Source organism: Syngnathus scovelli, chromosome 8, assembly GCF_024217435.2.
Source record: "Syngnathus scovelli strain Florida chromosome 8, RoL_Ssco_1.2, whole genome shotgun sequence".
Taxonomy (NCBI): Eukaryota; Metazoa; Chordata; class Actinopteri; order Syngnathiformes; family Syngnathidae; genus Syngnathus; species Syngnathus scovelli.
Window position 1 is genome coordinate 11,738,934 of NC_090854.1, and position 13,510 is coordinate 11,752,443.

At 39.2% G+C, this 13,510-nt stretch overlaps 1 protein-coding gene across 2 annotated transcripts in view; it reads right to left on the reverse strand.

Moving 5' to 3' along the window:
* gpc6b (glypican 6b) overlaps window positions 1–12,247 on the reverse strand; it is a 53,992-nt gene extending 41,745 nt beyond the window's left edge. The window contains exon 1 of one of the 2 annotated variants that reach the window (XM_049728699.2): window positions 11,708–12,247. In XM_049728699.2, coding sequence (XP_049584656.1) covers window positions 11,708–11,858 — 151 coding nt within the window. In that variant the 5' untranslated portion in view covers window positions 11,859–12,247. The remainder of the gene's footprint in view (window positions 1–11,707) is intronic. The other variant, XM_049728700.2, reaches the window with a different exon arrangement.
* Window positions 12,248–13,510: the final 1,263 nt, after the last annotated feature.

The window sequence follows — 13,510 nt, forward strand, 5'->3', positions numbered from 1 at the left end:
ATGGACCTGATCACAAAGATGTGCAGCATATGTGTCTGGCATCTGCTGCTACCCAAACACTATTTTATTGGTTCTCAATTGGGGTCACAAGTCTTTGTCTTGTTCTAAGGTACGGTGTAGTACTCCATACTCTGCTTTGATAGTTTGGCAAGTGAGTTACTGTTTTCAGTTTAGGATTTCATCAAAGTGTCATTTTTATAACTGAGCCATTAAAATATGTTGTACAAGGTAGTAATATTTGGATTATTTTGCTTGTTGCGCTTCCGCACTATAACATGACCAAACATTTCCATGGAAATCCTGTTTTTAACATTTGAATAGATCTCACAACATTGTGAAATAAATCGAATGAGAGTGAATAGGAATATCCATGAAGATCAGTATGCATCCAAAAGCCAATGCATTCGCACACACTCCTCCCTTTTCCAGTTTTAATAATGTCTCCAGAGGCGTTGTGTATAGAATCGCCAAGCTCCCTCCTCAAGTTCAAGCTTGCATCAAATCAATTCCAGTGACACTATATCACATTTTGGGTCATGTCACAAGTCATAATGAAAGACATGATGTGCTTTAAATAACTGGCGGCTTCTGCAGGTAGAGACAGAGGGGCATGTGGTTGTCCTTGAGTGTGAAAAAAGGACAGATTCCAGACAGAAATGAATTCCCGGCGACATAAAACATTCGACAATGAAAGCGGTGCGATACGTTTGTAGGATGGGAGTCTTCTTTTTATCCCCGGGAGAGTCGGCATGATGGGGAAAACAATATAGAGAAAAAGGGTTTCATCCACCAAGCAAACGTGTCAGGTTTTTTATGTATATGTCAAAGTATCCCACAACAACATGCACCATGTAGGTGTTAAAAATAAAATGGGAGAAAAAATGTTGAACCGATGAGTGGGTGTTTTCAATGTAAAAACATTTCTAAATGCAGAAAAAAAGTATTGTCAGAAAAATGAAAATTCAGTAGTTTTTTTAGGTTCTGTTCATTGACTCATTAGCTACTAGTTGTTTAGCTTGCTAGCTACAAAGCGGGAGTCTGCGTAATATTTAAGATTTGGATGATGGTTGCTTAATTTCACTTGTTTTGTTTGGTTTATATTAGTTAGTGGGTTAGTTAGTTTTCTGACTCGTGAGTAAGGAAGATTTGTGTAATTGAATAGTCATTTTCTGTACGATATTTTCAGTTCCTCTATCAAAAATATGTAATCAGTGCTTAACTTCACTTTTTTGTTAACAGTCGTGTTTGGTTATTATTTGTCTTTTCCAAAAGAGCTTTGATGTGCTGTTTCTTCTGTATTTTGGATAAAAACACCATCAGTTAGTTAGACTCAACTCAAAAGCAATTCATGCAGCAGAATGAACACATAGCTCTCTCTCTTTTCCATTTACGGCAAACAGATCAACATTTATAAATATATTAAAAAAAAACAAATCTGCCACCAAATAGTTCAAATTAAGCAGGGTGCCAATGCTGCTGGCCTCATCGCCCAGCGTGCATACATATTTTATGCCTAGCAGTCATGAGGTCATCTCAGGCAACCAAAAAAAGTCATTTTGGCTTTTTCACAAGATGTCAGAGCCGTGCCAATATTGTCAGAGCATTACCCGGCACTGAAGTTATTTTTATGAAGGTAAATATATAAATTATCATGAGGCTAAAATTGGAGGAAAAATAACAAACCAAGCAAAGGTCCTTGTATAAATAAAAGTCAAGAAGACAAATAGACAAATAAAATGTACAACGTGCTTGACCTGGAGGCTAATGGCTGTGGAATATTCATGGGCAATATAGCGCTGCAAGGCCTACCAATATCAATACGGTTAAGATTAATGTGTGTATGCATCTTCAGCACATTTAGGAACCATGATCAGCATATGGAACACAGTGTCTGCCTTTTTTTTTCTGTTTTTTTTCCACAATATGGACTCAAAAGAGGAGGAGGAGGAGGCTGCTATGGATTTCCAGTCCACACGCTGCTTAGACATGCATGCCAACATGCTCTGCATCCATTTAGCGGAGGCGACGGCAGCGCAGGGCAGCAGCCGGTGGCACTTTACTGATTATTACCTTTCACTCAGCATTTAACGGTTTCCTCATTAGCGCTGAAACCTTACCATGGTGCCAGGACTTCCCGCTCGTCAGCACTCCACTCGGAGGCCGCATTCCCCTGGCCTCAAAACAAAACGAGGGGCCAACATCGCTGTTAACAGACGGTTGCTAAAGATAGACGGTTGCAACGAGGCATTTCGAGACAGGGCTTTGTCTCATTTTGATTTGATGGCTAGGTGAGGCCTTGAGGAAAGCAGACGTTTCTGACACTACAAGAAAAGTTAGGAATGCTAGTCTTTTGTGGAAAAAGTCTTTTTTTACTGAAAAGCATGTCTATCATTTTTTAATACAACATAGCCCAGTTGCCTCTAAGTGGATATTTTGTTTCGTTTAGTGTTCTCAGCGAGAAACCAAATTTCTAATTTTCAATGGAAGACCCTGCCTCAAATATTATCATCTCCCCCTGAGTCAAAATGATTTGGGCCAAAGAGATTTCGTTTTATTAAAATTGATTTTTATGATAGAAACAGTCCAACCGTAGTGATCTGAATGATTCATGTGGTGCAGGCAGCCTACAGTTTTAAATTAATTCAATTAAAAAAAGAGAGCGAGTAAACAACTGATTGTTTTTCAAAGCTCCCCTTTCCATACATTTTTGTTCATGGAAGGTTTTGAAATGGCTCAGGTCAAGAAATCACAGCTCGGCTTGCGAACATCAAATGACCAAACTCAGAAAATGAAATGGATATTAGACTAGTGGGGGTGCATACTGCATATTACTGTAAGAACATTTTGTACTTGACTTTCCCTTTAAACTTTGATGTCTGCTAGGGGTCCGCAACATATCGTTCTGTGGCCCACAAATGGCCCCCGAGCCCTGTGTTTGGGACCACGTCTTTCGAAGCACTTTTTCTGATGACCATCTCTCTAACGTTCCCAAATCTTACACTGCATAAAAAAGCAAGTTTCAGGTGGGTAAATATAGATGTTTTCATAACTTAAAATATAATTCTAACTAGCTGACACAGTAGAAAAAAAACCCCAACTCTTTTTCACTGCCTTGGGGTTTGGAGCTAAGGAACACTGGATTAGAACCAAAAGCCACAAAAAGAATCAAGTCAAATCTTCCATTGCAGATAAGTTCCAGGGATGCATCATCAACGAGATACTTTTGCTGCTTAAAAACATTGAACCTGAAATAATGAGTTTGAAATCAATCAGTGAATGTAGATTTCTTCGGGCATCTGGAACCCGAATAGAAAAACAATTAACAATTAGGTTGCATATAGAGCAGATGCTGAATACAAGGTCTTCTCACCATCAGGGTTTCACAAATCTGAGCCACCTTGTAATGTCAGATCGGCAATTTATTTACAGAGCATACAAAATTTACCTTGGGCAGCCATCCATCGTCTATATATTAGTACTTGTCCTCATTAGTGGCTTCACGCCTCTTCTTAACAATTTAGAATTAAAGGTAATTTATGTTTTGGGGATATGGGTAACAATCCAAATCCACCCAGAAAAACCAGAGTAGTGATTCAAACCCAGAAATTAAAAGTTATTTAGCAGATGTGCTTACCCAATAGGTCACCTCATTGCCTTGACTGATAACATGCATTAAAAATCGCGATATTCTCTTCTTGTAGTCTTGACACATTGTGTCAATGTTTAGAGCTCCATTTATTCTCAGTATGCATAATTTTGGATTAACAGAATATGAGGCATGTTTTTTTTTCCCCCTAATAAACCTTTTAAATCCCTCGCATCTGCAAAACCATCTGCTCATTGTGCTTATCTTGTTCAGAGTCGTGGTGAGCTGGAGCCAGCTGACATCGGGGGAAAGACAGATTACACCTTGGACTGGTCGCCACTCAATTACAAAGTACGTGTAAAGACCGACAACCATTTGCGCCATCGCTGAGAGGGGGAACAAAATCCATCCAGGAAAACCACAGCTGAGATTTAAAAACCATCTTCCGAGTTGTGAGTCAGACGTGCTAATCGCTCGCACCACATCCTGTCGATGACATTTAATGTTATATAAAACCGGATTAAATGAGCAGACCCTGAGCTCCTGTTGCTAAGTGCCAAGTGACAGGTGAAATCATGACTCATGAGAGAATATATATAATGTCAACAATATGCATGCTATCTGTGAAAAAACATGGCACACAGGAACATGACTGATTGTTTTTCTAACGGTGCATGCATGACTTCCCTGGGACATTAACTACTAATGCAACATTAAACAAACTGAAGACAATTCCCAGTTCTGCTCATTTATCTCTCCTTATAAAATTCAAGTATTCCCTTCCTCCTGCTTTATACGTGAACAGTATCGTCACAAAGCATTTAAACAATGTCTGGGAATAGCATTGTGGAGAGCGAGCATCACGGGGCCGTTTTGGGCCGTCACGACGGATGAGATGCGAGTTGGAGTCAGCGCTCAAATAAAAATCCCCTCGGCAGCACCAAATGCCATCATTTGTTTGAATTCCTCCTCCTGGATGACATCATCAGATGACATTGAAGAGGAGCAGCCCTTGAAGTAGACATATTGCACTGGATTATGATGGCATTGCTTTTATTATACTTTTTCTCATTTCACATACAGTTGTTTGTAATACCTTCAGTCCTGACCTTTGGATGTTTTGCTAAAGGCACAAACTGTTGGCATTCTTTACCGCTCTCACGATGTTTCTGTCATCAACAGCTTCTTTGTTTCCTTGATCTAACTGTTTGAGGTTGTTTACTTGCTAGCTGTTAGTGGTTTCTTTCTTCTTCAGGACATTCCAAATGGTTGTATTGTATTTTGGTTAGTGTTTCTGAATGGTAGGCCATCTACTCTCAGCTTGTTTTTTGATCCGTAGACCAGCTCTCTGGTTTTGGAGTTGGTTAAACGTGTAATTGGTTCGAATGTGTCTCGACAGACAAAACACAGGCCAAATCTGAAACTTATCCTGTAAGTCCTGCTCCACTGAGGGGGGTTAGGTCATATTGCACACCAGCCCCACAATACTGCAAGAAAAATATGCAATATAGAAACACCCTAAATACTACCTAAGCATGTTTTTTATAGCATGAATGGCACTTGAAGGTCTTCAAACACACTTTAAAATAATACAACCACATTCAAAAATAAATATTGAGCGCAAGAAGAGGTCCAGTCACTGTTTCCAGTAAATAAATCCCATTTTTACAATCCGGGAATATAAATTAATAACTATTTCCAAAGATATATATTGTAAAATGAACTTACAGCCATTACTTTCTGTTGAAGTTAAATGCAGGAGTAAAGAGGACAAGCTCATCTGCAAAGAACGAGCCTGATACTTCCTGTTTTCTAATCTTTCAAATTTTATGTTGTACCACCTAGTGTCCGAAAATTGAGTTACATCATTCCCTACTTGACAGGTGGGCAGGCATTCCGGCTATATTTATACAAGCAATTAAGAAGACACTTTTCAATAATGCGTCCCCATTCACAATGACGGTGCCATAAAGGAGCATGAACAGCAGGTGATTTGCGATTGGAGCAGAAGGATAGCGTAGAAACCCAAAGACGTCATCGTAAAGCATCAACTTGACAGCTCTTCACGGATCAGTCTTGGTGTCTGTGACAGACAGGAAGGTCACTTTGGTCTGGTAATACATCATCGGCCAATCCTGATCACCCCAGCCCCACCGTGCAGGTACTCCCATTTAACCTTTCTAATCCTCTCCATTCCATTACATGATGCTGGAGAACCTGTGCACATTACACACTCCAGCGAAGCTCATTTATGCCCTTATGCAAGCGGCCAAGGATCAAATAATATAAGCGCTCGTATTTCAGTGGGAGCTCATGGCTGAGTGTAAACAAACGATGACATCGAATGCGACTTTATTGTGATGTGGCCTCCTGTGTATCGGAACGTTTTATCTCTGGCGCTAGCTCAATCCAGACAATAGTTATTGGCCGTCGATGTGACATGTTTTCAAATGAATACAGGTAACAAATTGTGCTCGTTGTTTGTATGACAAAAGGGGACCTTGTCACCTCCAGGAAGTGACAGTGATGCTGAGTTTGCTTATTTTGGTGGAGCTGCAGTCGATCACAATTTGTTCCAGGATGCTGCACGTAATAATAACATTTTGAGTTTCTTCACTTGATAAATAAATTATCTATCTAGCTGTCTATATAGCTAGCAACCACTTTTATATTTCGGTAGGGAAATATGGAAATAGAAATAATCCATTCCTTATGTCAAACTGTCATCACAATATATATATATTTTTTAATCAGTACAAAAATTGTTTTAAGCGTCAATTTCACATTGTGGAAGAATTTTATTTAATCCATTTTAATGAGCTAAATTCAGGCACAGGCTAAAATCAAAATAACCAATATCAATAAATGTTAATATAAATAATTATTATTATTGTAAATAATAATAAAATCAAAGGCGATGTGTTATACCGAATGAGGCAAAATTCCCATTCTGCGATCTTCACCTAATATTTCCCCTCAATAGAATGAGAATAGAATGACTTTATTGTCATTGTACAACGAAAATAAGATATTCCACCAATGGGAGGCTGAAGGTTCAATTAATTTTTTTATGAGGTCATCCATCCATAATAGTTATTTTGAGCAATCTCAGACAGTCTAAGTCAGTTTTGAAAGGAATTTTCAAGGTTCCATTGTATTTTTGTACTTATACAAAAGGTTCGATAACGGAATAGCATTTGAATTCTGAGCATGCATCTGCAAACAGCCTCAAGCCAGCTCATCCGCAGGCGGAATCGTGGCCTTGCTCTGACAAAAAGTTTATACCGATGGAGCTGTTAGATTTTGCCTTTTAACCCTGACTCCGCCGAACTCCAAGGCATCGCGTTGACCACAATAAAACTCCGGGATTGCGAGCATGACTTGAGTGCAATTATGCTGAGGTCACAGTTGAGCATGACATTCTGCTACCAATATTTGGAGTTTGGTATAAATAAGCCCGTTTGTATATAAAAAAAAAAAAAAAGAAAAATCACACAGCCCAGTTCACTCAACACTTATTTGATTCTAAATAAATCTACCAAATCTACTCAAATCGTGTCTTGAAGCAATTGAGGCCAAGAGCGCTAATTGGTGTGAATTCAATCTCAGCTAGTATGCTAACAGTGTCGCCAGTTGCCTTGACTTCCAAAGTTAGTTACTTAAATGATGACTTGATTATAAAAGTAAGATGTTTTTAATTTACAAATTAGATTATTCATTACATTCAGAAAATTCTGACAACTGCCTAACACAAAACTGACAATTAAGTGACTCAAAATAAAGCAATGTTTATTTCTTGAAAGTGGATTTAATTCATCATTGAATTTATTATTTATATACAATGCCTTGTCACTCAGGTGCAAACAAAGGTTTGCAAGGTTTTTCTTTCAGTTTGAGTAGTTGAGAAACTATCAGTGTCAACATTTCTGACAGCCCTGTTGTTTCGCACACAACAAATTAAACAAAGAAAAAAAACAATGAATAATCCCATCTGGCACGTCTATCATAGCCGTGTCTAAGAAGCCGGGTTGCATATTTGATGAAAGGCCCACCTGTTCCCCAATGCCTAGAATAACCTACGCGCTCGCACCTTTGCATCCGTGCCGACGACACATTGAGCAAACAATTTCATCTCTCATCTCCGCATGATGTCATCTCTTGAATAGACACCTTTTGATCAACGCCTTTAAATGAGTCATATAGAGGCGAGGCTATATGAGCACCTCAGCAAATTTGCGCGAGATGGTCGTCGTGCCCTTGAGGCGTGCAACCTGCTTGCTTCTCACTGAAGCTTCAAGTTAAAAATTAAAAACATCAATGAATTTTTTAAAATGACCATCGCACATTGTTGTCTCTCGGCAGCATCTGTTGACCAACTAATCAGCACTATTGGAGTTTGGCTCAGAGCTGCTGTCACACTCGATTAAGTCATGTGGAGCAAAAAGTAGCCTTCATATGGTTGCCACAATCGCTAATGCACAGTTTCCATTACATGCAATGGCAATGCAAGTTCTATTTAAGTTCTGTACTTTAAAAACATGGATTTTTTTTTTTTTTTTTTAATGTAGGCTTAAATGTCACCTGCACGGAAGCCACAACACAAGGTAACCAATGATCCGTAAAAAAGTCTCCACTTGGTTTTTCCAGAATACAGGCATTATTTATCTTTAAACACACTTTATTCTTACATTGCACATTTTTGCCTGATTACAGAAATAAAAAAAATGTCAGGCAACAGGTAGCAGCTCCCGGTATAATTACAGTATAGCCGTCCATTTCGATTTCACTAGTTGCCAGCCAATTACAGTTAATGTCATGGAATAATTGAATAATCTATAAATAGACTTACTTGATAGAGAGCGGCACAGCTTTTTACCGAACACACCGTTTAATACTGTATCCTCCCACATTCCAAAAAAACAAGCATGTTAGGTTTTTTGAAGACTGTAAATTTTCTAAGTGTGAATGTGAGTGCGAGTTCGTTTCCAGCCCACCAGCGACTCTAACGAGGATAAAATGGTTGGACGGAAGAGACCAAATCACAGTGCAATGTGACCGAACCATAATCTACAACCACAAGAATAAACTTGGCATAAAATAACGCATTTCAGGAAGTTTCTAGAAGTTTCGATTCAGCACTTGAGATTGTGTTCCTAATTAAGTGTCCGGTTAGTGAAGTAGTGCTTTGAAATGAATTTAGGAGAACCTAACACGTCCCATGTTGGATATAATTTGAAACAAGTGCTATCTCTTGACTTCTCATCCCGTTTAGCTTGTTTTCTACAAAATGTCTCCCCATGAGACACTTCTGCTGATGCAGGATGAAAAACGCTCACGCTATGCGCACCGCGTGCCAAGATTTTTAGATGAAACCATCACTTCTCCTGCAAACTCACCTTTACGCTTTACTGAAGACTTTAATTCCTCCAAACACAGCTGTTTCTGCTTTGAACGCATAACTGAGCCACGCCGGTAATGCCGTCGTGCTTTAGCAGCTGTTTCTTATAGAGTTTCATCGTGCCAATGAACGCAAAAATTGGAAAGTGGCCCGTCATGCTAGGTAATTTGAATTATTACATTTCCCATATTCACACTATGCAAACTGTTCCCCGAGGAACGTCACGAGAAATCGTAGAAAAACTAAATTCCTTTGAATTGGACTATTGTCAAGCAACATAAGGAAAATCTATATACATATATATTATACATATAAAACTGCATATTGGCCTTCTCAGTAAGGCCAGAGCTGAGATTCAAACGCAGAGTCTCAGAACTGTGAGGCAGACATTCTAACCACAAGCATATTACAGAGGGGGGCAGTGCCCCCGCGGCCCCCCTCTCTAGTTCCGCTAGTGCAAAATCGGTCATACTGCTTCTGTTTCCTTAAGCAATGTGAAAATGATTTCCTTTTTTTCTGATTTAACATATAACCAGTGTAAACATTTCTTGTTATATAATCTCAGAGTATCTCCACTAACTTCCAAAACTTCCTTCATACATGAGCCAGTTGCCGTTACTTTGTTTTAATAAACCAAGTGCTGGCAGACTTGAATCGTAAACATCATGTTTATGAGCAGACATCTGATTAATGCAAACATGTCATGGCTAAAATGTGCTGATTTCAGACTAATTACACTTTGTTCCCAGTTAAGAGGAACATGAACCGTCGTGTCAGGTGGATCAATACTGAAATACTGTTCACTCAATACCTGCCTGAAATTGATTCCTGGAACAAATTTGTGATATTAGAATGTTTCTGACTGATTCTTAATGATACCATATGACAATCTTGATAACTGTATAATAATATAACCATTATAATCTCTCAAGGGGAAATTTAGCTCACAAAACTCAAAATTTATATCAGGGAGGACCACATCACACTCATGCAGGCATGTGAGGAGAGATTCAACGATGCTGCACCACTTGAGTCGAGACGCGAGGATGGCGCTTTGCTCAATGGCACCTCTGCAGTAGCCAGCAAGCAGACTATCATTTTATACTGCTGCTGCCCCAATTTCGATATTAGTATCAGTATTGATATTCATGAGAAAGGATTTTTACACCACTGGTTTGTTGCCATTGACAAAACGCTCCAGTCTAATTGTATATTTATTCCTAGCGATTTTTTACAAGTGTGGGAGAGTCTCACATCACCAGTTGGTAAGCTTTACAGTCAGTCAGCTGTAAGATATAATTGGAAGCGAGACGCGCTTTAATTGCCTTTTATGGCATTTTTAATCATGTGGAAAAAGAGTCTCTTGTGGTCGGAGATACTTAAGCAAGCGGAAGCCACAGTTCCGCCTGGCGTTGGCGCTAAAATGTACGCGAGAACGGGTTAGTTAATCTGCTTATGGCTGACCATTCATTATCCATTATCTATGCACGCAGGATTGGCTACAGCACGGAGCAAGCAGGCAATCACACTGCAGTCGCCTGTGGGGACTCTTCACATTAGGATTAAATATTGTTATCGTCATGTCGAGCAGTTTGCGCGGAATTAACTGGTGGCGTGCTTCTAGGAAGTAAAGCTAGCAGCACTGACCATTGACCTCTGCGAAAGAGTACTAGGGACACAATTCAATTGAAAACAAAAAGAAAAGATGTGGCAATGTTTGCCTTCACCAATCGATGACAGATAATATAATTGTGATTTAACATGAGTGTCACAATTTTTAGGTCTTTTCAAAAAGTTTTTTTCTTGTACTACCACAATTTTTTTTCGTTAATTGCATTTTTCTCTAATAGATCTTTTTTATAATGATAAAATAATTTTGTCATATTACAAGTTAATTCTGAAAAAAAAATCAGGATTTTATTTGTACTTTTTCTTAAAATTTATTCGCTTCAATAAGTTCAGGAATTTGAATCTCTTCTCAAACCGAAGAGACGGAAGCAAACCCCTGAATGGAAACACAATGAATCCATCCCCGCCTGTCACCGTTGCGTGTGCCAGACGCAAAGGTCGTCAAGGGAGTTCGAGGGCGGGGTCTGCGGATGACCCACCCAAACATTAACACTTTGCAGGGCTTCTTAATAGCACAATCACTTGTGCTTTTCACCTTCTTGGGAGCCAACACCAGTGTTGATATTGATTTTTAAAAATTAATAACAAATGTGACATTTACGCTATGTGAGAGAACTCACAATTGAGTTACTTAAACGCTGTGGCTTACAGAACCAAAGCAATTTATCTGATATTTTGTTAATAAATTGACTTTGCTGAACTGAGATTCCACCATGCATTTTTCCTCTCTAGAGTCCAAATTCACATATCAGAACCTGCGTCTCATAAAACTAAATTATTTTTTCTCTAATTATCCCCCTCAATATATGATAACTTTACCCCCTATGTTTTCTTGGGTTGTACTAGGATTTTATTTGTTAAAATTCCAACTTTATTCTCTTATTGTATTTTCCATAGTACACAGGCAGTCCCTATTCAAGTTTAGATTTGAATGCTGACGTTTAAAACTCTTATTGGAAATTGAACAAGTGGATAGGATGTTGCTCCATCCAAACTCAACATCAAATCAAAAAATGAGCTCTATTAAACTATTTTTGTTTTTTTCCGGCCATAAACAAACACTTGTTGGTAATAACGTCGCATTGGATTCTTACCTGGAATCTCCTGGAGGGGAACATGCGTGAAGTTGAAGCCCCTGGCTACACAAGCTTCCCTCACCTCGGTGCAATTCCTTGCTTTCAATTCTGCTTTGGATGCGATGCACAGCGCAGAAAAAGTGTAAACGAGCATCTCCAGTCTGAGCATTGTGGACTTGGATAAAAGATCCAGGAGCTTTCCTGCTGTATCCTCTGCTAATTAAAAAAATAAAAATACAACAATGACAACAGCAAGATCCACTGGTACTTGGATCTTTTACTCAGTTTGCGCCTGCAAAGCCAAGCAAGTGCATGTCCCTGAGGATGAGATGTGTTTGAAATGCAGCAAGGGGTGCTTAATTAAGAGCCCCCACCATGCACCGCTGGAGAGATGGCGCGCATAAAAGTGCCACATGGATCCGGAGAAGAGAAGCGCTCTTCCCACCGCTTGCGCGTAACTTGTCCGAGCCCCGCAGCAGTGCAACAGACGTACGGACTGAGAGCCCCGGCGTGCTGCGTTCAAGTACAACTGCTGTGCGAGTGGGTGCAGAGGAGAGACTGCGCTGCGTATCAGATGCTCCGGCGATGCAAAGCAGCCCACAAAATGTGGACTGGAGTTCACTGCAGACACCAAAGTATAGGCGACTGAAGCTGGGGAATAACTTGTAATTTAAATATTGTGCGACATAAAACGTCATAAGTGTATTATTTGTTGATTTGAAGGAATGCTGAGAAACTAAAACATTATTCTCATTAGTGATTGAAGCTGCCTAGAAACAGTGCGGGAATGCCACTTTTTTTTTTAATTGAGTGATTAGTGTGAAAGCTTTTGCGTTTGCGTATTTTGTGACGCACGTGACCTGGGCAACTGTGATGTCATATTTAGTCGACAGCAAATGGCAAAATGGCCGCCATTTTGATGGAGACAAACAGGTGGATTTTGCCTGTTTAATTCATATTCAACAACCAAAACAGGAATCGCAACGCTGTATTTCAACTAGTTGGGTTGCACAGAACATATTACGATGATAGTTTGGGTGTTGACTTCATCTTTAAAGACACATTTTCTATAATTGTGCAAAACATTTATAAAGTGCTCTCAGTCGTTAAAATGTGCAATATTTTAATTGAGTGATTAGTGTGAAAGCTTTTGCGTTTGCATATTTTGTGACGCACATGATCTAGGCAACTGTGATGTCATATTTAGTCGACAGCAAAGGCAAAATGGCCGCCATTTTTGACGGAGACAAACAAGTGGATTTTGCCTGTTTAATTCATATTCAACAACCAAAACAGGAATCGCAACGCTGTATTTCAACTAGTTGGGTTGCACAGAACATATTACGATGATAGTTTGGGTGTTGACTTCATCTTTAAAGGCACATTTTCAATAATTGTGCAAAACATTTATAAAGTGCTCTCGATCGTTAAAATGTGCAATATGCTGTGTAGAATTTCACTATAAATAAGTTTTAAATATTCTACGAGTGCCAAGAAACAATGATTGTAACTAATAAAATGTTTAAAACTGTCACTATTGAGATCAGATGATCCTGACGTCATATATGCTAATCACTGCCACTAAGGGGCATATTGACATACAACCGTGGAAATCCAATTGCAACGAACAAATGCATTTTCTCAGTTTATGTCTGTGCAATGAGAGGTTATTTTTGTAAACATTTTTTCTTCCATTTTCTATGTTCAAACAGGAAATCCCATTAACGCAGTATCAAAGTGCATTAAGTCAGAGATAGAGAGAAAGGCTGTGATGAAGAGCAGAAGGCAAAGCCTCCATGACATTATCGATTGTAGGGCATC